This window comes from Lampetra fluviatilis, chromosome 17, assembly GCF_964198595.1.
Source record: "Lampetra fluviatilis chromosome 17, kcLamFluv1.1, whole genome shotgun sequence".
Taxonomy (NCBI): domain Eukaryota; kingdom Metazoa; phylum Chordata; class Hyperoartia; order Petromyzontiformes; family Petromyzontidae; genus Lampetra; species Lampetra fluviatilis.
Genome location: NC_136291.1, coordinates 639929 through 665775, shown reverse-complemented (window position 1 = coordinate 665775; position 25847 = coordinate 639929). Strand labels below are relative to the sequence as shown.

The following is a 25847-nucleotide window of genomic DNA, read 5'->3' as shown; positions in this document are numbered from 1 at the left end:
AGGAGTAGTGGTTAGGTGGTGTGGTGAGGAGTAGTGGTTAGGTGGTGTGGTGAGGAGTAGTGGTGAGGAGTAGTGGTGAGGAGTGGTGGTGAGGTGGTGAGGAGTAGTGGTGAGTAGTAGTGGTGGTGAGTAGTGGTGGTGAGGAGTGGTGGTGAGGTGTGGGCTGCTCCTCCTGCGCGTGGCTGAGTCGGGGCGGCTTCTCCAGGCTCCAGGCTCCTCTTCCGCATCCAGCGCAGGTAAGCGGGGGGGGGGGGGGGGTGTAGGGGACAGGTGAACGGCGCTCACCTGAGTGATGGTGAACTCACCTGAGTGATGGTGAACTCGTCTTTGTGATGGTGAACTCGTCTTTATGATGGTGAACTCACCTGTATGATGGTGACCTCACCTGAGTGATGGTGAACTCACCTGAGTGATGGTGAACTCACCTGAGTGATGGTGAACTCACCTGTGAGATGATGAGCTCGTCTTTGTCATGGTGAACTCACCTGAGTAATGGTGAACTCGTCTTTATGATGGTGACCTCACCTGAGTGATGGTGAACTCACCTGTGAGATGAGGAGCTCGTCTTTGTCATGGTGAACTCACCTGAGTAATGGTGAACTCGTCTTTATGATGGTGACCTCACCTGAGTGATGGTGAACTCACCTGTGAGATGAGGAGCTCGTCTTTGTCATGGTGAACTCGCCTGTGTGGAGCGCACGGGCACGGAGCGAGACCCGTTCCTTGAGCCGCGTGCGAGCGGCGTTGACTGAGACTCGGCTTGATGACGATGGGATTTTATCATCATTATTATTATTAGCCTGGCTCATGGGACCGGATATTATTGGACCGGCTTCACGGGACCGGCACTGTATACGGGGGACCGCTATATGGGACCGGCTCATGGGACCGGGTCATGGGACCGGCTCATGGGACCGGTATATGGGGCCGGTATATGGGACCGGTATATGGGACCGGTATATGGGAGCGGTATATGGGAGCGGCCCGGCTCGTGGGAGCGGCTCGCGATGGCTCTGGCTGATCGCGAGCGGCTGGGAACGCCGCGGGGGCTGCCGGGAGGCCGAGAGGCGCAGTGGGCGGTGGGCACCGCGTCCCTGAGTTCGATCCCCGAACACGGCGGACACAGAAGTGGCGAGTGGAATCTGAACCGGTCCTCTGACCTATTCAGTTTACGTTGACTCAGCCTTAAATTTTAAAGTTCCCGCTGCCGTGTGAAAATGTCAGCGCTGGGGAAACAAAGACGGCTGGGCGTGGTGCTTGACAACCGTCTATATGTCTTGGTGTGTCTACATGTGTTTGTGTGTGTTTGTGTGTTTGTGTTACTGCCGTACAAGTGTGTGTGAAGGTTTGTGGCCTTCGACACTTCACGTGACCTCAAGATGCACCTAGCCTGGCACAAGCGCTGTGGTGACATCACCGCCAATTAGTCGCGAACGGCGCTGTTGTTGTTGTCTGTATGTACACGTGTGTGTGTGCTTGCTGTGTGCGAGTATTTGTAGCGTGGGGAGCGGTAGTGTAGCGGCTAGCGCTCTGCCCTACGAACCCCTTCCACCCGAGTTCGATTCCCGCTCACGGCCGACACCGGTGACGATTATCTGAACCGGTTCTGGGCCTTTCCTAGGTCGACTCAGCCTCAAATGAGTACCCGGTGCGGTGTGTAAACATCGCCACTGGGGAGACAAAGGCGGCCGCGCGTGGCGCTGTCCACCCACCCCCTCGTGTGCCGTCCTGGCCTTCATAGGTGCTCGCAAACAGCACTTGCCCGAACAGGCTGTTAAAGGCTACACGGGGGATCTTTGTCTTTGTAAATGTCGTGCTGCGTTACGAACCAGGCAACCTAGGGTCGATACCAAACCTCTGCCGGGATTCCCCTAGGTCGACTCGGCGTTAAATGACGACAACACAGCAGGGAGACGAAGAGGGCCACGTGGTGTGCCGGTGTCGGCCTTTGTATTTGCTCACTCACAGCCCTTGCCCCAACATTGTCTGCCCGTACGGGGCAGCTTTGCCTGTGTTCGTGCGTGGGAAGCGGAATGCGCTGCGAACGTTGCGACAACAGATTCAGTCGCGCTCACGGCATTCACGAACGCCTGAATCGGCCACGTGCCTCCTCTAGGTCGGCTCGGCCTCAGTGTGTCACCGGCGCCCTGTGAGTGTGTGGACAAGACGTCTCGTGCGCCGTGCCGCCCTTCACAGGTGGTGCTGCTGCTGCTCGCGAGCAGATCGGGGGGAGAGACTTTGTGTTAATGATGGTGATTGTGATCACACCACCACCATTCACCATGATGATGGTGATTGTGATCACAACACCACCATTCACCATGATGATGGTGATTGTGATCACAACACCACCATTCACCGTGATGATGATGATGATTGTGATCACACGACCATCATCCACCGTGATGATGATGATGATTGTGATCACACGACCATCATCCACCGTGATGATGATGATGATTGTGATCACACGACCATCATCCACCGTGATGATGATGATTGTGATTGTGATCACACCACCACCATCCCCCGTGATGATGATGATGATTGTGATCACACGACCATCATCCACCGTGATGATGATGATGATTGTGATCACACGACCACCATCCACCGTGATGATGATGATGATTGTGATCACACGACCATCATCCACCGTGATGATGATGATGATTGTGATCACACGACCATCATCCACCGTGATGATGATGATTGTGATTGTGATCACACCACCACCATCCCCCGTGATGATGATGATGATTGTGATCACACGACCATCATCCACCGTGATGATGATGATGATTGTGATCACACGACCACCATCCACCGTGATGATGATGATGATTGTGATCACACGACCATCATCCACCGTGATGATGATGATTGTGATTGTGATCACACCACCACCATCCCCCGTGATGATGATGATGATTGTGATCACACGACCATCATCCCCCGTGATGATGATGATGATTGTGATCACACCACCACCATCCCCCGTGATGATGATGATGATTGTGATCACACCACCACCATCCCCCGTGATGATGATGATGATTGTGATCACACGACCACCATCCACCGTGATGATGATGATGATTGTGATCACACGACCATCATCCACCGTGATGATGATGATTGTGATTGTGATCACACCACCACCATCCCCCGTGATGATGATGATGATTGTGATCACACCACCATCATCCACCGTGATGATGATGGTGATTGTGATGACACCACCATCATCCACCGTGATGATGATGGTGATTGTGATCACACGACCACCATCCACCGTGATGATGATGATGATGATGATTGTGATCACAACACCACCATTCACCGTGATGATGATGATGATGATTGTGATTGTGATCACACCGCCATCATCCACCGTGATGATGATGATGATTGTGATCACATCCCCACCATCACCCCCCGTGATGATGATGATTGTGATTGTGATCACAACACCACCATTCACCGTGATGATGATTGTGATTGTGATTGTGATCACAACACCACCATTCACCGTGGTGATGATGATGATTGTGATTGTGATCACAACACCACCATCCACCGTGATGATGATTGTGATTGTGATCACAACACCACCATTCACCGTGATGATGATAATGATTGTGATTGTGATCACAACACCACCATTCACCGTGATGATGATTGTGATTGTGATCACAACACCACCATTCACCGTGATGATGATTGTGATTGTGATCACAACACCACCATTCACCGTGGTGATGATGATGATTGTGATTGTGATCACAACACCACCATTCACCGTGATGATGATGATTGTGATTGTGATCACAACACCACGCGCTCGATGCGTCGTTCCGACCACCTCAACAGGTGGTCGCCGAGTGCACTTGCCCCGACAGCCTGCCGCGTCTACCTGCGAGATCTTTGTCTTTGTCGCGCGAGCCACACACAACTCACACACACAACAACACTCACACACACACAACAACACTCACACACAACACTCACACACAACACTCACACACAACACTCACACACAACAACACACACACAACACACACAACACACACCACACACACAACACACACACATACCACACACAACACACACAACAACACACACACAACACTCACACACAACGACACACACACAACACTCACACAACACACACACACAACACACGCACGCGGGTGTGTGCAGCACGCAGCGCTAGAATTGATGCGTCCTCTGCAACGGAATTCGCATCATTGCCCCCCCCCCCCCCCCCGTGTCATCCGGGTCATTAACGCAACAACAGCCCCCCCCCTCCACCAAATAGCAAAAGTGGTTTTCGCACCAATTACGACTGCGCTGACACGAGCTGGCGGATCGCCGAGCGCTCCCCTAATTAATATCGCTCCCGCTACGGGCACGGTGTCACACGCTCGCTGCTGCTGCTGCCGCTGCTGCTGCCGCTGCTGCTGATGATGTTGTTGTTGTTCTTGTTGGTGGTGTTAATCATGAGCGGATATCCGCGGTGGGAGGGGAGGGGGCGGTTTAAGCCTTTTGCCTCCGCTAAGAGACCCCCGCAGTGAAGCGTTCACGAGAGGCGCGTCAACAGCCGCGAGCTCGTGGTGAGCGCCTCGCGGCGACAACGCGCCGGGGAGAGGAGGGAGCCCCCACCAACTCCCCCCACCAACCCAGCCAGCCACCAACTCCCCCCACCCACCCACCCACCAACTCCCCCCACCCACCCACCAACTCCCCCCACCCACCCACCAACTCCCCCCACCAACCCAGCCAGCCACCAACTCCCCCCACCCACCCACCAACTCCCCCCACCAACTCCCCCCACCAACCCCGCCACCAACCCACCACCAACTCCCCCCACCAACCCACCCACCAACTCCCCCCACCAACTCCCCCCACCAACTCCCCCCACCAACCCCGCCACCAACCCACCACCAACTCCCCCCACCAACTCCCCCCACCAACTCCCCCCACCAACCCCGCCACCAACCCACCACCAACTCCCCCCACCAACCCACCCACCAACTCCCCCCACCAACTCCCCCCACCAACTCCCCCCACCAACCCACCCACCAACTCCCCCCACCAACCCACCCACCAACTCCCCCCACCAACCCCGCCACCAACCCACCCACCAACTCCCCCCACCAACCCACCCACCCAGCCACCCACCCAGCCACCCACCCCCTCATGCGCCTTGATAGGTGCTCGCGAGCGGCGCTTGGCCCCTGACAGTCCATCTAACGACTACACGGGAGATGCCTCTAGTGTGCCAGGGTGCGTGTGCGTGGTTTGTGTGTGGGGAGGGGTATTAGGGAGACAAAGGCGGCCGGGAGTGGTCACGGCCACCCTACCCAGCTGTGCCCAGTGCAGACGTGAGCGGGTGCTCACTCCGAGCGCGGCGCTCCCACGGTCGACGCAGGCGACACGGCGATCTGTGTGTGTCTGTGTGTGTCTGTGTGTGTCTGTGTGTGTCTGCCTGCGTGTGTGTCAGTGTGTGTGTCTGTGTGTGTCTGTGTGTGTGTCTGTGTGTGTCAGTGTGTGTGTCTGTGTGTGTCTTGGTACGGGGAGTGGCTGTGATGGTGAGGCGGGAATGGAATCTGTGTGTCAGGTGTGCGTGTGTGTATGTCTGTGTGTGTGTCTGCCTGCGTGTGTGTCAGTGTGTGTGTATGTGTGTGTGTATGTCTGTGTGTGTGTCTGTGTGTGTGTCTGTGTGTGTCAGGGTGTGTGTCTGTGTGTGTGTCTGCGTGTGTCTGTGTGTGTCAGGGTGTATACACGCCGTGAATGTGTATATTCTGTGTGTACACGAGGTGTGTCTGTGTTTGGTACGTGCCGTATACATTGTGTATACATTGTGTATACATTGTATGTGTGTGTCTGGTACGTGCCGTATACATTGTGTATACATTGTGTATACATTGTCTGTGTGTGTCTGTGTGTGTGTGGTACGTGTCGTATACATTGTGTATACATTGTGTATACATTGTATGTGTGTGTCTGTGTGTGTGTGGTACGTGTCGTATACATTGTGTATATATTGTGTATACATTGTGTATACGCTGTGTATACATTGTGTGTGTATATTGTGTGTGTCTGTGTTGGGTGTGTACACGAGGTGTGTGTGTGTTCGGCGTGGATGTTTTTCGATGCAAGACGCTATATAAATTCAAATCGTATTGTGTTGTCATTTTTGCATTGGATGTGTATGGATGTGTTGTGTGTGCGCGCGTATGTTCGCTCTACGTGTCTATGCTATGGGGAGCGGTGGTGCAGTGGTTAGCGCACTGCGCTACGAACCCGGCGACCCAAGTTCGTGTCTCGCTCACGACCAAGACGAGTGACAGTGACTATGCGAACCAGTTTTAGGGTCCCGTAGGTCGACTCACCCTTAAGCATGAGTCCCTGCTGCGCTGTGTAAACATCACCACTGGGAAGACAAAGGCGGCCGGGCGTGGTGTTGGCCGCCCACCCACTCGTACGCCGAAGGCTACACGTGGGATCTTAATCTGTCTGTTTTGGTGTGTGTGTGTATATAGTGTGTGTATATCGTGTGTGTGTGTAGTGTATCGTGTGTGTGTTAGGTGTGTGCGTATATATTTAGTTGCTGTGTATGTTGTCACCTGTGTTACATTTATGCTCATGAACCTCACCTGGACCTCCTCTAGGTCGACTCAGCCACAAATAGGTATCGACAGCGTTCCGTGGACACAAGCTGTCAATCGGCCAGGGCGTGGTGACCACCACCACCACCACCCTCTCGTGCGCCGTTTAACCCAACATCGGTGCTCGCTAACAGCACTGTCCCCAACTGCGTCTGGGATGGCCCAGACGGCGCGGGGGAGGCCTTCATCCAGCAGTGGGTCGCCCGAAGGATCTGTGACTCGCCCCGCTGATATTCTCGCTCCGCAGCGCGGCGAGCAACTCCAGTGGCCACAGAATAAACACGGGGACGCAACCCATTCTCGCGCTTCCCGACTGCGGATTACTTGTAGCCAGCAGCCCGGACGTCCCTTGGACGTGGCCGACCATCACTCCCTCCAGCCAACCAGGAAGCCAGCCAGCCAGCAAAACTTGTTTCTAATATAGCATGCTGTTTCACGTGGTTTTACTCATCATCCAAGTTGCGCGGATGTTCAGGTACCCCCGTCGCCCCCGCTGGAGGCCGGGCAAGCGGCGCCCAGCAGCGGCAGCATGAGCCGCTCGGAGAGCGGAGCCCCGACGACGACGACGACGACGCCGCCGCCGACGCCCCCGGGAGAGTCCCCGGCGGCACCGCTCCCCGCGGCCGGGCCCGGGGCCGTGGCCGTGCCGCCCAGCCCGTGCCTCTCCAAGGTGGAGCTGCGGGTGTCGTGCCGCGCGCTGCTCGACCGGGACGCGCTCTCCAAGTCCGACCCGTGCGTCATGCTGCTCATGCAGTCGCGCGGACAGTGGGTGGAGGTGCGTGCGCGTGCCCGCGGCGGCGGCGGCGGTGGTGGTGGTGGTGGTGTTGGGGGGGTAGGTGGTGGAGTTGTGGTGGTGGTGGTGGAGTCGGTGGTAGTGGTGGGGTTGGTGGTGGTGGTGGTAGTGGTAGTGGTGGGGTTGGTGGTGGTGGTGGTGGTAGTGGTGGGGTTGTTAGTGGTGTGGTTGGGAGAGTGGTGGTGGTGGAGTTGGTGGTGGAGTTGGTGGTGGTGGTAGTGGTGGAACTGGTGGTGGTGTGGTTGGCAGAGTGGTGGTGGTGGATTTGGTGGTGGAGTTGGTGGTGGAGTTGGTGGTGGTGGTGGTAGTGGTGGAACTGGTGGTGGTGTGGTTGGGAGAGTGGTGGTGGTGGATTTGGTGGTGGAGTTGGTGGTGGAGTTGGTGGTGGTGGTAGTGGTGGGGTTGGTGGTGATGTGGTTGGGAGAGTGGCGGTGGTGGTGAGGGCCCTGTAGACTGTCGGGGCAAGTGCAGACACAGCGCTCCCAGACGCAATCACAGCCACGACCCTGCCCCGCCCGTCAGCCTCAATGCCACCGGTCTATTCCAATCACCGAAGCTAAGCCGGTTGGAGCCTGGTTAGCCCGTCGATGTGCGACCGCTTCGTATCCACGGCCCTGGGTACAAGACAGAAGCACGTGCGGCTACAGTGCAGAATCCCCCCCCCCCTGCCGCCGCGCACGAAGACCCGGCGAGGCTTTCGTGGAAACATGAATGAAACGATCGCAATTGTCGCGCTTGTGACTCTGAGCACGGACGGGGAGACGACTGCCGTCTTCATTTAGAACGCGGCGCTCGGTTTTTAATTTGCGCGATTCGAGTTTAAACGCGGCGCGAGTGCCGTGCAAGTGTGCGGCGGCTGTCAGCCTCCTGCGTCAGCCACGGTGATGATAATGTCGTCATCATCATCATCATCTTTAGCCATGGTCTATCCGCTGCCAGATGAAGGCCTCCCTAAGCCATATCGAATGTGTTTGTTTGTGTTTACCGGACTTCACCACGCTGGTCAGTGCGGGTTGGTCAACGGGAGGAGGGCAGGACCGGTTCTGGTCTCACTCGACGTCAACCGCGGCCGGGAATCGAACTCGGGTGCGCCTGGTTCAGAGCGCAGTGCGCTTACCACCACACTGCCTCGCCACTCCCACGACTCCCAAAGTCGACGTGATCACGGTCCGTGGCCTGTCCACTGCTGGATGAAGGCCTCCTCCGTCACGCCGACATCGACCCGCGTCGCCCCTGGAGGGGACGTGGGGGACGTGGGGGACGTGGGGGGGGGGGGATGTGGGGGGGGGGGCGCGTCCCCCGGGCCGCGGGGACGGCGTCGCGTTCGCCGCGAGGTGTCTCCGTGAACGGGACGCGGCCCCGTTCGGGGCGGGCACTCTGACTGCGGCGGCGGCGCTAATCCCTGTTCGGCATTTCTGAGCGTCTCGTGGAGATTAGACGTTCATATGCCGGGGCATATTAACGTGTAATTCATATGCCGGGGCACACGATATTCCGCGGGCACTTCCTTCCGAATAATCTCACACCGCATCAAAGACAATCAAACTCCCTTCCGTGGCGAAGATAATAGAGGAGTGTCCAGGCGGTACAACTGCCGATCGCGCGACGCGGCAGCGGCACGCGTCGCGTCTCTGCAACAATCCGCGCGCGAGACGTTCCGAGCCACGCCGCTGGGGACGTCTCCGCACCTCGTCGTTGGGGGCGCTATCAGGAGGCGCGCGCGTCTCGTGCACGCGCGCGCGTCTCGTGCACGCGCGCGCGTCTCGTGCACGCGCGCGCGTCTCGTGCACGCGCGCGCGTCTCGTGCACGCGCGCGCGTCTCGTGCACGCGCGCGCGTCTCGTGCACGCGCGCGCGTCTCGTGCACGCGCGCGCGCCGTGGAAGGAGCCGAGTCGCGCCCGTCTGCTGCTGATGATGATGGCGGTGTTTGGTGATGATGGCGATGATGATGATGGCGATGCCTGCTGATGGTGATGAGGGCGGTTTTGGTGATGGTCCTGTTCACCGCCATGTATTCACGTGGACCCTGTACAAACATGTGACTCCCGCCACTCGCACGCGCCCACTGCATGCTCGCGTGCCCCCGTGTCCCCCCCCCCCTCACGTGTCCCCACGGCGTCCCACCCCCCCCCCCCCCCCCGTGTGTCCCCCCGGCGTCCCACCCCCCCCCCCCCCGTGTGTCCCCCCGGCGTCCCACCCCCCCCCCCCCCCCGTGTGTCCCCCCGGCGTCCCACCCCCCCCCCCCCCCGTGTGTCCCCCCGGCGTCCCAGGTGGAGCGCACGGAGGTGATCAAGAAGAACCTGCACCCCGTCTTCTCCAAGGTCTTCACCATCGACTACTACTTCGAGGAGGTGCAGAAGCTCCGCTTCGAGGTGTTCGACATCAACAGCAGCAGCAGCAGCAGCGTCCCCTGCGGGCCCCGCGAGGACGACTTCCTGGGGGCCGCGGAGTGCACCCTGGGGCAGGTGCGGCGCGCGCGCACAGAGACAAAGATACAGACAAAGGTCCCTCGTGTAGCCTGTACAGGCTGTGGCGACAAGTGCTGTTAGCACGCGCTACTCGTTTAAGGCTCAGTCGACCTAGGAGGAAGCCAAGTACCGGTGCAGAGATTCGTCGCTGGTTGACGCGGGTCGAGACAGACAGAGAGACAGAGTGACGGACAGACAGACAGACAGAGAGAGAGAAACAGAGAGACAGAGAAACAGACAGAGAGACAGAGAGAGAGAAACAGAGAGACAGAGAAACAGACAGAGAGACAGAGAGAGACAGACAGAAAGACAAAGAGACAGGGAGACAGAGAGACGGACAGAGAGACAGAGAGAGACAGAGAAACAGACAGAGAGACAGAGAGAGAGACAGAGAGACGGACAGACAGACAGAGAGACAGAGAGAGAGAAACAGAGAGACAGAGAAACAGACAGAGAGACAGAGAGAGACAGAGAAACAGACAGAGAGACAGAGATAGGGAGACAGAGAGATAGGGAGACAGAGACAGAGAGACAGACAGACATAGACAGACAGAGAGACAGAGAGAGACAGACAGAAAGACAAAGAGACAGGGAGACAGACAGAGAGACAGACAGGGAGACAGAGACAGACAGGGAGACAGAGAGACGTCCTGTGCTCCTCGTGGAGCGAGTTGCGGCCCCTCCTCTCCCCCGCACTGTGGCCTCGACTCGGAGCGCAGTCCGCGTGACCTCGTTAACCCAGCCCCATCACCCAGCCCCATCACCCAGCCCCATCACCCAGCCCCATCACCCAGCCCCATCACCCAGCCCCATCTTCTTCACGCAGCCAGGCAGAGAGCGCCTTCCCGGCATTCGCAGTGCTCGCAAGCAGCCCTTGCCCCACCAGTCTGTCAAGGCTACACGGGGGATCTTTGTCGCCGTGCGGTGAGAGGGGGGACAGGTGGGAGGGATGGGGCTGGGGTGGGAGGGATGGGGCTGGGGTGGGCGGGGCGTGTGAAGAACCGGGGGGGTAGAGGAAAGGGCGGGGGGGGGCAAAATTAAAGGGGGGGCGGGGTTGGGGTGGCGGGGTGGGGCGGGGTGGGGGCGGGGGGGCTCGTGAATAATTGATGAGCGCTGATGGGCGAGGAGCTGCGCGGCGGTGATTTGAGTCGCGGCGGGGGGGGGGGGGCACGCGCCCTTCATTACGGGACCCGGTCCATCACCCAACATCACTCACCCATCACCCAACATCACTCATCCATCACCCAACATCACTCATCCATCACCCAACATCACTCATCCATCACCCAACATCACTCATCCATCACCCAACATCACTCGTCCATCACCCAACATCACTCATCCATCACCCAACATCACTCATCCATCACCCAACATCACTCGTCCATCACCCAACATCACTCATCCATCACCCAACATCACTCATCCATCACCCAACATCACTCCCCCATCACCCAACATCACTCCCCCATCACTCCCACATCACTCAACATCACTCAACATCACTCCCACATCACCCATCACCAATCGCGCATCATCCAACATCACCCGACATCACCCAACGCCACTCGACGCTGGTGGGGTCAATCGTGAAGATTCCGTCCGCTCCATACTTCACCAGTCTCGCTCCTCCACCCTCCTCTCCCCCGGCACACCCCCCCCCTCTCTCTCGTCATCGACTCTCTCGAGCCGACGACTCTCCGCGTGGTTGACTGGCGGCGTCCTCTGCCTGACAGATCGTGTCGCACAAGAAGATCACAAAGCCACTGGTCCTCAAGCATGGCAAGCACGCGGGCAAGTCCACCATCACAGTGAGTCCACCATCACAGTGAGTCGACCATCACATTTATTGTACAACAAACACCGCCCCTTTATGGACGCCAACATCCATGATCAATCCACTGCTGGATGAAGGCCGCCCTCCCCGAACCGTCTCCATCCCTCACCGGTCACGTGATGCAACCAACAGTCAATCCTTCTCGCTCCTCCTCGCTGCTCGCGATCCGATTCCATCGCTCCATCTCCGCGTGCCCTATGCAAGCAGCTGGTGCTCGTCGAGGTGGTGGTGGTGGTAGTGAGCGTGGTGGTCGTGGTGGTGGTCGTGGTGGTGGTCGTGGTGGTGGTCGTGGTGGTGGTCGTGGTGGCAGTGAGCGTGGTGGTCGTGGTGGTGGTGGTAGTGAACGTGGTGGTCGTGGTGGTGGTCGTGGTGGTGGTGGTGGTCGTGGTGGTGGTCGTGGTGGTAGTGAGCGTGGTGGTGGTGGTGGTCGTGGTGGTGGTCGTGGTGGTGGTGGTCGTGGTGGTGGTGGTGGTGGTCGTGGTGGTGGTGGTCGTGGTGGTAGTGAGCGTGGTGGTCGTGATGGTGGTCGTGGTGGTAGTGAGCGTGGTGGTCGTGGTGGTGGTGGTAGTGAGCGTGGTGGTCGTGGTGGTCGTGGTGGTGGTCGTGGTAGTGGTGGTCGTGGTGGTGGTGGTGGTGGTCGTGGTGGTGGTGGTGGTCGTGGTGGTGGTGGTCGTGGTGGTGGTGGTCGTGGTGATAGTGGTGGTCGTGGTGATAGTGGTGGTCGTGGTGGTGGTGGTCGTGGTGGTGGTGGTGAGCATGGTGGTGGTGGTGGTGGTGGTCGTGGTGGTGGTAGTGACCGTAGTGCAGGTAGCGGACCTCCTTCCGACTGGACTGCTCATTAATGAGCACATCCCGCAGACGGAGCCGCTCATCAAAGCTCCGAATCCCTCACCGGTCACGTGATGCAACCAACAGTCAATCCTTCTCGCTCCTCCTCGCTGCTCGCGATCCGATTCCATCGCTCCATCTCCGCGTGCCCTATGCAAGCAGCTGGTGCTCGTCGAGGTGGTGGTGGTGGTAGTGAGCGTGGTGGTCGTGGTGGTGGTCGTGGTGGTGGTCGTGGTGGTGGTCGTGGTGGTGGTCGTGGTGGTGGTCGTGGTGGCAGTGAGCGTGGTGGTCGTGGTGGTGGTGGTAGTGAACGTGGTGGTCGTGGTGGTGGTCGTGGTGGTGGTGGTGGTCGTGGTGGTGGTCGTGGTGGTAGTGAGCGTGGTGGTGGTGGTGGTCGTGGTGGTGGTCGTGGTGGTGGTGGTCGTGGTGGTGGTGGTCGTGGTGGTGGTGGTCGTGGTGGTAGTGAGCGTGGTGGTCGTGGTGGTGGTCGTGGTGGTAGTGAGCGTGGTGGTCGTGGTGGTGGTGGTAGTGAGCGTGGTGGTCGTGGTGGTCGTGGTGGTGGTCGTGGTAGTGGTGGTCGTGGTGGTGGTGGTGGTGGTCGTGGTGGTGGTAGTGACCGTAGTGCAGGTAGCGGACCTCCTTCCGACTGGACTGCTCATTAATGAGCACATCCCGCAGACGGAGCCGCTCATCAAAGCTCCGAATTGCTCCGTGGAGTTAATTGGTGCCCTGTGCCGGCGCACACCATCAGCGCTCCAGCGGCTCGCTCATGCGCTGCGACGAGGGCGCGATCCGGACTCCTCCACCAGAGTCCAAGCAGCGGAGGCAGCTCGAGTCGCGGTGCTCGCTAAGGCGCTTCTTTCTCTCTCTCGAGTGATGCACAGAGAGCGTGATCTGTGAGGAGGGCGAGCCGGGGAGATTGTGCGCGTGTGTGTCTGTGTGTATGTTGGACTTCTTTCGCACCGTACGTAGCCAACCGTGCAAATCGGAGGTGCGGTGAAGGACATAGTGTAGTTGGGGAGCGGTGGTCTCTATCTCACTCTCTCCCTCTGTCTCTCTATCTTACTCTCTCTCCACCCCCCTCTCTACCTCTGCCCCTCTCTCTCCTCGCTCGTCCAGGTGCCCGGCGTCAATGTCCGCGCCCTGCTCGACCCGCGCCCATTCCGCGCGTCCACCACCAACACAGGCCACGTGACACTTCGGCTCTTCGACTTGATTAGCAAACTCACTCTGCCCCCCTCCTGCCCCCCTCCTGCCCCCCACACTCTCAGATAATCGCCGAGGAGCTCTCGGGCAACAACAACTACGTGGAGTTGTTCTTCAGCGCGAGGAAGTTGGATGACAAGGTGAGGGGGGGGCAGGGGGGGGGGCATTCATCACAGTCCGCGTGGTGGCAACGTCACGCCGCGTGACCAATTACCGCGACCAATTACCGCAGCGCGTGCTCGGGGAAGGAGTGCGAGGGGGGTTGATGGAAAAGAGGGGGGGGGGCTATGATAGTGCCCCCCCACCCCATTGTCTACAGGATGAGTCAAGGGCAGAGGCTGTTGGGGGCATTGTGAGCGATGAGACGCCGCAGCGCCACGCGCGCCCTACACACGCGCACCGCCTCCCTCTCCCTCTCTGTCAGCACAACGACAACAACTTCCGCCGCCGTTCGCTACTACCGTTGTGGTGACGTGACCACGACCCTTGTGCCAGGCTAGATGCACCTTGAGGTCACGTGAAGTATCAAAAGCTCACGAGCAGTAGGTCACGGGACAGACCCAGGTATCGTGGATTGACTGACCGGGATGACTGACAGATGCACCACCTGTGCTCCCCAATGTACCAACTCGCTGCGTTTTAGTCGCTCGCTGCTTCGCTCGTTGTTGTGAGCGTCGCTCCTCTGCCCTCCGTTTTTGCTGGAGGGCGACTGCCTCCAACTGCCCAGTAGCGTCCTTCACGAGCCTCCTCCACAGAGGTTGATCTTGACACCGCTGGTACCAGTCATCGGCAAGTCCACTCAGCTCCATATCCTCCTGTACCACATCACTCCATCTCTTCTGTAGGCCGTGCCGCGCCCGTTTAGCCCCCTCTATCCGGTCAAACGGAAGCTGCTTGGGCATGCGGTGACTGGGCATGCGGGCTACACGACCCAGCCAACGCATCCTCGCTTGCCGGAGGAGCTCACCGATGATGGGACTGTGTCGGGATCTGTCAAAGATCTGTGAGCTCGCACAATCCAGCCTGGTTAAATCCAGGATGGATCATTGGCAGGCCAGTCTGAATGTTTCAAACCAGTGCATACGTTCCTTTGGAGAGATCCACGTTTCGCAAGCATAGAGAAGGGAGGACATCATTGTGGCCGATAAGAACCGGAGCTTCGTGTGAAGCGACAGGCCAGGTAGCTTCCAGACAGCCGTGGGCAGCTGAGGCATCATCATCGACAGCGTCAACATCATTGACATCATCAATATCATCATCATTAGTATCATTCACATCACTACCATTATCATCACCATCATCGTAATCATCACAAACCTAATCATCATAATTGACATCATCACTACCATCATCATTGTCATCATTTATATTATCACCACCTACATCACCATTATCACACATTTAATCATCATCGTTGACATCATGACTACCATCATCATCACGATCATCATCACCACCACCATCGGCATCATCATCATCGCCACTTATCATCGGCATCATCATTCGTTGCTGTTGCGTTACATTAAGTTATCAGTGCCTCCACCTGCGCGCAATATCACGACCGGAAATCGCAACGCCTGGAGTGGAGTGCGGAGCCTCCACGGAGCCCGCAGTTGCCGCTCTGCCGGCGGCTGGAGCCGAATTTGATTATAAAAAAATAAATAAACAGCCACACGGAGCATCATGGGCGGGGGGAGAGGGAGGGAGCGGCCTTCATTATCGCGGAGGAATAAAAGCAATTTTCAGAAATGTCAGCAAATGTGTTAGAGATTTAGAGATAATGTAGTTGGCGTGCGAGAGAGGGGATTGTGTGTGAGGCCCGCGGGGCGAGGGGGGGCAGAGGGGGTACAGGGGGGAGGGAGTAGAGGGGGGAGTAGGAATGGGAGAGAGGGGGTACAGGTGGGGGGGGATAGAGGGGTAAAAGGGGTGAGGAGAGAGGGGAGGGTATGGAGGGGAGAGGGTAAATAATGGAGTGGGAGGGAGAACGGGAGAGGGGTAGGGCTGGGAGGATGATTGTTGGGATCGGGATACGGGTTTCGTATTGGGATGTCGCCACTCGTGAGGGGTCCCCTGGACGTGACGTCACGAACAGACCACCACCGGTCACGCGAACGATCCCTGTCACCTTCCGCCACGGTTCAAGCGGGGTCCGGGCCAGGGGGTCTGTACCCCTCGACCCGCGATCCCCAACTTACACCCACCCCGCGCCCCGCCCCCACCAGGACCTCTTCAGCAAGTCGGACCCCTTCCTGGAGATCCACAAGCTGGACGACGACGACACCTTCCAGCTGGTGCACAGGAGCGAGGTGCGGGGGGACGGGGGGAGGGGGGGGGGCTCCTCGCGCTGCCGTTGCTCGCCGCGTTGTCCACAGCCTCGGCCCGCATTTGTTCAAAGCAAAGAATGTTCACCAACCTGCAGTAGTAGTATTGTTGTTAGCGCGATTAGCGATACCCCAGCGTAGCCCTCCTATACTGCTCATACGAAAGGAATGACGCTGTCGGGAACGCATCCCCATACACATAATGGTATAATGACCCCTGTTAGCGCTGACTTGAATAGCGCTCCTCACCTCTCCAGAGATCTGCCTGCACTCTCCACGTGCGAGTGAATACCGCAAGAGTTGTATGATTCACTCCTGATTTTATTGAGGGGGGGGGGGTCAGATCGCATAAATAAAATGTGTCGTAAACCCTCCCGCACCCGACACGGCCGATTAATAAACGTCATAACGTCATCACATTGCTCGCGAAAGCCGCGTGCGTGTCGGTAGGCCGTTGTGAGTCCACATCGGCCGGCCGGCTGCTCCGCAGACCGAGATGTTGTCTGGAAGCGCTCACGAAACTCGCGCCGCCTCCCGCTCCCTGGGCCTCATCAGCAGAGTCAGGCTCGGTGGACAGACGCTGCCGGGTCACGGGGATGTTCTTGGCACGAGCCCTCCCTCGACACCCCGTGGCACCGATAACAATGATGGGCACGTGATTCTCGGCTGTGATGACGACTGCGTACCAAGACGCGTTACAGACGGAGTGTGCCACAGATGTCACACCATCGACATCACCATCGGCCATGGTCAATCCACTGCTGCGTGAACTCATTCATCCCCCTCCCACCACCGCTCTCATGATCCTCCATCGTAGCAACCCACCGAGCACCTAAAACTAAAGTAAACTATGTTTCATTTCCCCAGGTAAGGCCACTGAGCTATATAGACGTGTTTTCAGAAGCGACCTGGCTATCACCAATTATCGCTCAACGAAGTTGCCAAATGCTCTAACCGCGTGTTTCTAAATGTGGAGGGAAAACTCGTTGAGCTCATCGGCGCTGCGGATTCACCGTCCACTTCCCTCCATCCGATGCACGACGACCCCGGCCTGGGAAGAGTCCCACGTGACTCGGGCTTCGGACGTGGCAGTGGGGGCGGGGGGGGCGGGGGTAGAGCAAGTCGGGGTGGTGGGGAGGGGCTCCGGAAATCCTCCCTCCTGGGGGAGGGGAGGAGGGGAGGGCGCGGGGGGCTGTCTCTGAGCAGGAATATTAACGCGGGCAAGGTCGGAGGAGGGGGGGGGCCTGACGCGGCCGCCAGCCCCACGCCTCCCTCGAGGCGACCGACGATAGTCTGACGTCACAAAGACACGAGTCGGCCATACTGTGGCGGCCTCAAGGCCGATGTCTCCTGCCGTGGTGACATCGCCATGACACCGAACAGTCACCGGCCCCCGACTGGCAGACGCAGCCCGGGCTTGCAGGCCACCTGCTCACTCACGGCGACACCACTGTGACGGCACCGCTGTGACGTCACCGCTGTGACGGCACCGCTGTGACGTCACCGCTGTGACGACACCGCTGTGACGACACCGCTGTGACGACTCCGCGACTCGCTGTGACGGCACCGCGACTCGCTGTGACGTCACCGTGACTCACTGTGACGACACCGCTGTGACGACACCTCTGTGACGACACCTCTGTGACGACACGGCTGTGACGACACCGCTGTGACGACACCGCTGTGACGACTCCGCGACTCGCTGTGACGGCACCGCAACTCGCTGTGACGACACCGCTGTGACGGCACCGCGACTCGCTGTGACGTCCCCGTGACTCACTGTGACGACACCGCTGTGACGACACCTCTGTGACGACACCGCTGTGACGACACCGCTGTGACGACTCCGCGACTCGCTGTGACGGCACCGCGACTCGCTGTGACGTCCCCGTGACTCACTGTGACGACACCGCTGTGACGTCACCGCGACACCGCTGTGACGACACCGCGAGGTCATGGCGAGGCTGCACCGCGGGGGTTGACGTCCCCTGGGCCCCCCTCCCCCACTCCTTGCCGTGTGCCCAGGTGATCAAGAACAACCTGAACCCCGTGTGGGCGCCTTTCACCATCTCCATCAACTCGCTCTGCAGCTGCAATTACGACAGACTAATTAAGGTAATTAGCCGGGTGGTGTGGGGGGGGGTCTTGGGGGGAGGGGGGGTTTTGCCCAAACCTCGCGGAGTTTCGCCTCCTCCCTCCCCCGGAGTGTCTGAGTCGGTGAGCCGAAGTTGTGGTTTTGTATTCGTGACTGTGGCTGTTTTCGTGGGGTGGCCGTGTTGCCTGTGGTGATGACTGTGGCCCTGGTGGTGATGACTGTGGCCCTGGTGGTGATGACTGTGGCCCTGGTGGTGATGACTGTGGCCGTGGTGGTGATGACTGTGGCCCTGGTGGTGATGACTGTGGCCCTGGTGGTGATGACTGTGGCCGTGGTGGTGATGACTGTGGCCCTGGTGGTGATGACTGTGGCCCTGGTGGTGATGACTGTGGCCCTGGTGGTGATGACTGTGGCCCTGGTGGTGATGACTGTGGCCCTGGTGGTGATGACTGTGGCCCTGGTGGTGATGACTGTGGTCGTGGTGGTGATGACTGTGGTCGTGGTGGTGATGACTGTGGCCCTGGTGGTGATGACTGTGGCCCTGGTGGTGATGACTGTGGCCCTGGTGGTGATGACTGTGGCCGTGGTGGTGATGACTGTGGCCCTGGTGGTGATGACTGTGGCCCTGGTGGTGATGACTGTGGCCGTGGTGGTGATGACTGTGGCCCTGGTGGTGATGACTGTGGCCCTGGTGGTGATGACTGTGGCCCTGGTGGTGATGACTGTGGCCCTGGTGGTGATGACTGTGGCCCTGGTGGTGATGACTGTGGCCCTGGTGGTGATGACTGTGGTCGTGGTGGTGATGACTGTGGTCGTGGTGGTGATGACTGTGGCCCTGGTGGTGATGACTGTGGCCCTGGTGGTGATGACTGTGGCCCTGGTGGTGATGACTGTGGCCCTGGTGGTGATGACTGTGGTCGTGGTGGTGATGACTGTGGCCCTGGTGGTGATGACTGTGGCCCTGGTGGTGATGACTGTGGCCCTGGTGGTGATGACTGTGGCCCTGGTGGTGATGACTGTGGCCCTGGTGGTGATGACTGTGGCCCTGGTGGTGATGACTGTGGCCCTGGTGGTGATGACTGTGGTCGTGGTGGTGATGACTGTGGCCCTGGTGGTGATGACTGTGGCCCTGGTGGTGATGACTGTGACCCTGGTGGTGATGACTGTGGTCGTGGTGGTGATGACTGTGGCCCTGGTGGTGATGACTGTGGTCGTGGTGGTGATGACTGTGGCCCTGGTGGTGATGACTGTGGCCCTGGTGGTGATGACTGTGGCCCTGGTGGTGATGACTGTGGCCCTGGTGGTGATGACTGTGGTCGTGGTGGTGATGACTGTGGCCCTGGTGGTGATGACTGTGGCCCTGGTGGTGATGACTGTGGCCCTGGTGGTGATGACTGTGGCCCTGGTGGTGATGACTGTGGCCCTGGTGGTGATGACTGTGGCCCTGGTGGTGATGACTGTGGCCCTGGTGGTGATGACTGTGGCCCTGGTGGTGATGACTGTGGTCGTGGTGGTGATGACTGTGGCCCTGGTGGTGATGACTGTGGCCCTGGTGGTGATGACTGTGGCCCTGGTGGTGATGACTGTGGCCCTGGTGGTGATGACTGTGGCCCTGGTGGTGATGACTGTGGCCCTGGTGGTGATGACTGTGGCCCTGGTGGTGATGACTGTGACCGTGGTGGTGATGACTGTGGTCGTGGTGGTGATGACTGTGGCCCTGGTGGTGATGACTGTGGCCCTGGTGGTGATGACTGTGGCCCTGGTGGTGATGACTGTGGCCCTGGTGGTGATGACTGTGGCCCTGGTGGTGATGACTGTAGCCCTGGTGGTGATGACTGTGGCCGTGGTGGTGATGACTGTGGCCGTGGTGGTGATGACTGTGGCCCTGGTGGTGATGACTGTGGCCCTGGTGGTGATGACTGTGGCCCTGGTGGTGATGACTGTGGCCCTGGTGGTGATGACTGTGGCCCTGGTGGTGATGACTGTGGCCCTGGTGGTGATGACTGTGGTCGTGGTGGTGATGACTGTGGCCCTGGTGGTGATGACTGTGGCCCTGGTGGTGATGACTGTGGCCCTGGTGGTGATGACTGTGGCCCTGGTGGTGATGACTGTGGCCCTGGTGGTGATGACTGTGGCCCTGGTGGTGATGACTGTGGTCCTGGTGGTGATGACTGTGGTCGTGGTGGTGATGACTGTGGCCCTGGTGGTGATGACTGTGGCCCTGGTGGTGATGACTGTGGCCCTGGTGGTGATGACTGTGGTCCTGGTGGTGATGACTGTGGCCCTGGTGGTGATGACTGTGGCCCTGGTGGTGATGACTGTGGCCCTGGTGGTGATGACTGTGGCCCTGGTGGTGATGACTGTGGCCCTGGTGGTGATGACTGTGGCCCTGGTGGTGATGACTGTGGCCCTGGTGGTGATGACTGTGGTCGTGGTGGTGATGACTGTGGCCCTGGTGGTGATGACTGTGGCCCTGGTGGTGATGACTGTGGCCGTGGTGGTGATGACTGTGGCCCTGGTGGTGATGACTGTGGCCCTGGTGGTGATGACTGTGGCCGTGGTGGTGATGACTGTGGCCGTTGTGGTGATGACTGTGGTTATGATGCTCCGTGGTTGGTGACGGTGGTCATGTTGTGATTGTGGTTATTGTGGTTATTGTGGTTATTGTGGTTATTGTGGTGGTTTACTGATGGTGGTTGTGTTAATGGTTATGACTGTGTTTGTGACTGGTTGTGGTTGTATTTATGGTAGTTGTGGTTGCGGTGGTTGTGGTGGTTGTGATCTCAGTTTGTGGTGTTGCTGGTGGTGGTGGTTGTGGTGGTGGTTGTGATCTCAGTTTGTGGTGCTGGTGGTGGTTGTGGTGGTTGTGATCTCAGTTTGTGGTTGTTGTGGTTGTGGTGGTTGTGATCTCAGTTTGTGGTGGTTGTTGTGGTTGTGGTGGTGGTGGTTGTGATCACAGTTTGTGGTGGTGGTGGTTGTGGTGGTTGTGGTGGTTGTCATTTCAGTTAGTGGTGGTAGTTGTTGTGGTTGTGATCTCATTTTGTGGTGGTGGTGGTGGTGGTGGTTGTGGTGGTTGTGGTTCAGTTCGTGGTGTGGGACTGGGACTCAAGTGGGAAGCACGACCTCATCGGGGAGTTCTCCTCGACATTCAACGAGATGCTGGGAGCCCGCGATGGCAAACAGGTACCATCATCATCAACATCATCATCACCATCATCATCAACATCATCATCACACATTACCATCATAACATCATCATCATCAACATCATCATCAACATCATCATCAAGATCATTATCATCATAACATCATCATCAACACCACCAACACTACCAGCACCACCATCATCACCACATCATCAACACCGACATCATTATTTCCACAACCACCATCACCACCACGAACATCAATCATTACCAGCTCCACCATCATCACCATTAAAATTATGTTTCCCAACTCTCACCACCATTACCACCACCACCACAATGATCATCACCATCACCATTATCCCATCATCATCAACGTAACAATGACCACCACCATCAACACAATCATCAGTATCGCTATCCCCCCCCCCGCTGCCCCCCCCCCCCTTGCAGGTGCAGTGGAACTGCATCAACCCCAAGTACAAACTCAAGAGGAGGAATTACAAAAACTCTGGGGTCGTGATCCTCACGCAGTGCAGGGTGAGCGGCACCCACGTGTCACCACACCGCCGCGGTCACTGCTATTACCTGGTGGATTGCTGCTGTTGTTGTTGTTATTAACAACATCATACGACGCACACAATAACAACGGTGGCTTATTACCGAGACCAACGCAGCAGCATCCTGGATGGTTTGGCTCTCTGGCTATCGGAGGGCGTTGACGTTGAAGGACGCAGTAGACGTGGAAGCACAGAAGTACAGCACAACGGTGGACTTGGCGGCCCTGCCCTCACCCTAACCCTACTCTGGGCCACAACCTCGATCCGCGATGTCCTGCGACTCAGCGTTGCAGCATAGTCCCTGCACGGCGCGGAGTGTACACATCAGCACCGTGCGTATGTTTGCTGAACTTCTTTTGCACCGTACGCAGCCAACCCTGATAATCGGAGGTGCGGGGGAGACAAAGGCGGCCGGGCGTGGTTGTGGCCACCCGCCAGCGTGGCGAGCACCATCGTCCGTGCTCGATAACAGCACTTGCCCCAACAACCTGTACAGGCTACACGGGGGATCTTTGTGTTGGTGTGTGTGTGGGTGCCCCCACCCCGTAACTCGTGGCCAGCCCCCCCCCCGCTACACCACCCCCCCCCCCCCCACACTCCCCCCCTACACCACTCCCTGCTACACCCCCCCCCCCCCCGCTACACTCCCCCCCCCCGCTACACCCCCCTGCTACACCCCCCCCCCCCGCTACACCCCCCACGCTACACCCCCCCGCTACACCGCCCCCCCCCTCTACAGCCGCCAACTCACGTCGGCCTCCCCGTCCCGTGGAGCGCCTCTTCTCTAACGCCCCCCCCCCCCCCACGTGTCTCTCTCCCTCGCGCGCGCCCCGCAGATCCAGCGAGTTTACTCCTTCCTCGACTACATCATGGGGGGCTGCCAGATCCAGTTCACGGTGAGGACGCGCCTCGTCCCACTCACCCTCCTCTCCCTCCTCGCCCCGCTCTCCCCACTCTCCCTCCTCGTCCCACTCTCCCCCCTCTCTCTCCTCGCCCCGCTCTCCCCACTCTCCCTCCTCGTCCCACTCTCCCCCCTCTCTCTCTTCGCCCCGCTCTCCCCACTCTCCCTCCTCGTCCCACTCTCCCCCCTCTCTCTCCTCGTCCCACTCACCCTCCTCTCCCTCCTCGTCCCACTCACCCTCCTCTCCCTCCTCGTCCCACTCTCCCCCCTCTCTCTCCTCGCCCCGCTCTCCCCACTCTCCCTCCTCGTCCCACTCTCCCCTCTCTCTCCTCGCCCCGCTCTCCCCACTCTCCCTCCTCGTCCCACTCACCCTCCTCTCCCTCCTCGTCCCACTCTCCCCCCTCTCTCTCCTCGCCCCGCTCTCCCCACTCTCCCTCCCCGCTCTCCCCCCTCTCCCTCCTCGTCCCACTCTCCCCCCTCTCTCTCCTCGCCCCGCTCTCCCGACTCTCCCTCCCCGCTCTCCCCCCTCTCCCTCCTCGTCCCACTCACCCTCCTCTCCCTCCTCGCCCCGCTCTCCCCACTCTCCCTCCTCGTCCCACTCTCCCCCCTCTCTCTCCTCGCCCCGCTCTCCCCACTCTCCCTCCTCGTCCCACTCTCCCCCCTCTCTCTCCTCGCCCCGCTCTCCCCACTCTCCCTCCTCGTCCCACTCTCCCCCCTCTCTCTCCTCGCCCCGCTCTCCCCACTCTCCCTCCTCGTCCCACTCTCCCCCCTCTCTCTCCTCGCCCCGCTCTCCCCACTCTCCCTCCTCGTCCCACTCTCCCCCCTCTCTCTCCTCGCCCCGCTCTCCCCACTCTCCCTCCTCGTCCCACTCTCCCCCCTCTCTCTCCTCGCCCCGCTCTCCCCACTCTCCCTCCTCGTCCCACTCTCCCCCCTCTCTCTCCTCGTCCCACTCACCCTCCTCTCCCTCCTCGTCCCACTCACCCTCCTCTCCCTCCTCGTCCCACTCTCCCCCCTCTCTCTCCTCGCCCCGCTCTCCCCACTCTCCCTCCTCGTCCCACTCTCCCCTCTCTCTCCTCGCCCCGCTCTCCCCACTCTCCCTCCTCGTCCCACTCACCCTCCTCTCCCTCCTCGTCCCACTCTCCCCCCTCTCTCTCCTCGCCCCGCTCTCCCCACTCTCCCTCCTCGTCCCACTCTCCCCCCTCTCTCTCCTCGCCCCGCTCTCCCCACTCTCCCTCCTCGTCCCACTCTCCCCACTCTCCCTCCTCGTCCCACTCTCCCCCCTCTCTCTCCTCGCCCCGCTCTCCCCACTCTCTCTCCTCGCCCCGCTCTCCCCACTCTCCCTCCTCGTCCCACTCTCCCCCCTCTCTCTCCTCGCCCCGCTCTCCCCACTCTCCCTCCTCGTCCCACTCTCCCCACTCTCCCTCCTCGTCCCACTCTCCCCACTCTCCCTCCTCGTCCCACTCTCCCCACTCTCTCTCCTCGTCCCACTCTCCCCACTCTCTCTCCTCGCCCCGCTCTCCCCACTCTCCCTCCTCGTCCCACTCTCCCCACTCTCTCTCCTCGCCCCTCTCTCCCCACTCTCCCTCCTCGTCCCACTCTCCCCCCCTCTCTCTCCTCGCCCCGCTCTCCCCACTCTCCCTCCCCGCTCTCCTCTCTCTCCCTCCCCGCTCTCTCCCCGCTCTCCCCGCTCTCTCCCCCCGCTCTACCCCAGCTCTCTCTGCTGCACGTGGCGAGTCACCCAGCGCTGTCGAGGCAGTGAAGGTTCGTCTATACTCCTGATGCCGCTACTGCCGCTGCTGCCGCTGCTACAGCTGCTACTACTGCTGCTACTTCCGCTACTACTGCTACTACTGCCGCTACTACTGCTGCGACTGTTGCTGCTGCTACTGCTACTACTGCTGCGACTGTTGCTACTACTACTGCTGCTACTGCTGCTACTACTACTGCTGCTACTGCCGCTACGCTACTACTGTTGCTACTACTGCTGTAGCTGCTACTACTGCTACTACTACTGCTACTACAGCTGCTACTACTGCTACTACTGCTGCTACTACTGCTGCTGCTACTGCTACTACTGCTGCTACTACTGCTGCTGCTACTGCTACTACTGCTGCTACTACTGCTGCAACTGCTGCTACTACTGCTGCTACTGCCGCTGACACAGCTGCCACTCCGTTGCGGCCGCATGCGGATGAGATTCTGCAACGGTCGATTCCCCACGCAGGTGGCGGTGGACTTCACCGCCTCCAACGGGGACCCCAAGAACTCGTGCTCGCTGCACTACATCCACCCGTACCAGCCCAACGAGTACCTCAAGGCGCTCGTGTCCGTGGGGGAGATCTGCCAGGACTACGACAGGCACGGCAGATCGCAGGACGAACCCCCCCCCCCCTTGCCCCCCCCCCTCTCACTTCTCAGAGTCTGAGACCCTAAGCGATCTCCTGCTGCCCCCGTTAACAATTCGGGCATTGGGTGCCGATCGCCCGTTTGCAGCCCTCCAGGGCCAGTGGTGGGAATTCCCCCTTCCCTGTGGCGGGGGGTGAGTCGATCCACGGCACAACCGCCGTCGACCTACCTGCAAAGTGGTACTGATTTTTTGCACCCCCCGCGGGATGATGGACCGATTCGAAACCACCGCCAAACGTGATTTCAACTCACGACCTTCCGAGTGGCCACACAAACCACGTGGGGGCCGGAGAAGTCGCGCGAGTCGGGTCGGGGGCGAGCAGGGGACACACGACCCGGACACAACGGGGACGCGATGGGCAACGCAAGCACACGACGGTTTATAAACGAGCAACCCGTGTACCACGTGCCTCGTGTACCACGTGCCTCGTGTGTCACGTGTACCATGTGTCTCGTGTACCACGTGCCTCGTGTGACACGTGTCTCGTGTACCACGTGCCTCGTGTGACGCGTGTCTCGTGTACCACGTGTCTCGTGTACCACGTGTCTCGTGTGACGCGCGTCTCGTGTGACACGTGTCTCGTGTGACGCGTGTCTCAATGTACCACGTGT

The 25847-nt window shown here is 59.3% G+C and overlaps 1 protein-coding gene across 1 annotated transcript in view; it reads left to right on the top strand.

Annotated features, from left to right (window-relative positions):
- Positions 1 to 25847, top strand: part of LOC144936793 (copine-4-like) — a 38989-nt gene that overhangs the window by 897 nt on the left and 12245 nt on the right. Inside the window, exons 2-11 of the mRNA XM_078863938.1 lie at positions 7150 to 7449; positions 9738 to 9932; positions 11672 to 11746; positions 13872 to 13946; positions 16029 to 16112; positions 18153 to 18242; positions 21307 to 21405; positions 21822 to 21908; positions 22765 to 22824; positions 25054 to 25187. Of these exons, the coding sequence (XP_078720064.1) occupies positions 7204 to 7449; positions 9738 to 9932; positions 11672 to 11746; positions 13872 to 13946; positions 16029 to 16112; positions 18153 to 18242; positions 21307 to 21405; positions 21822 to 21908; positions 22765 to 22824; positions 25054 to 25187 (1145 nt within the window). The 5' untranslated portion in view covers positions 7150 to 7203. The remainder of the gene's footprint in view (positions 1 to 7149; positions 7450 to 9737; positions 9933 to 11671; positions 11747 to 13871; positions 13947 to 16028; positions 16113 to 18152; positions 18243 to 21306; positions 21406 to 21821; positions 21909 to 22764; positions 22825 to 25053; positions 25188 to 25847) is intronic.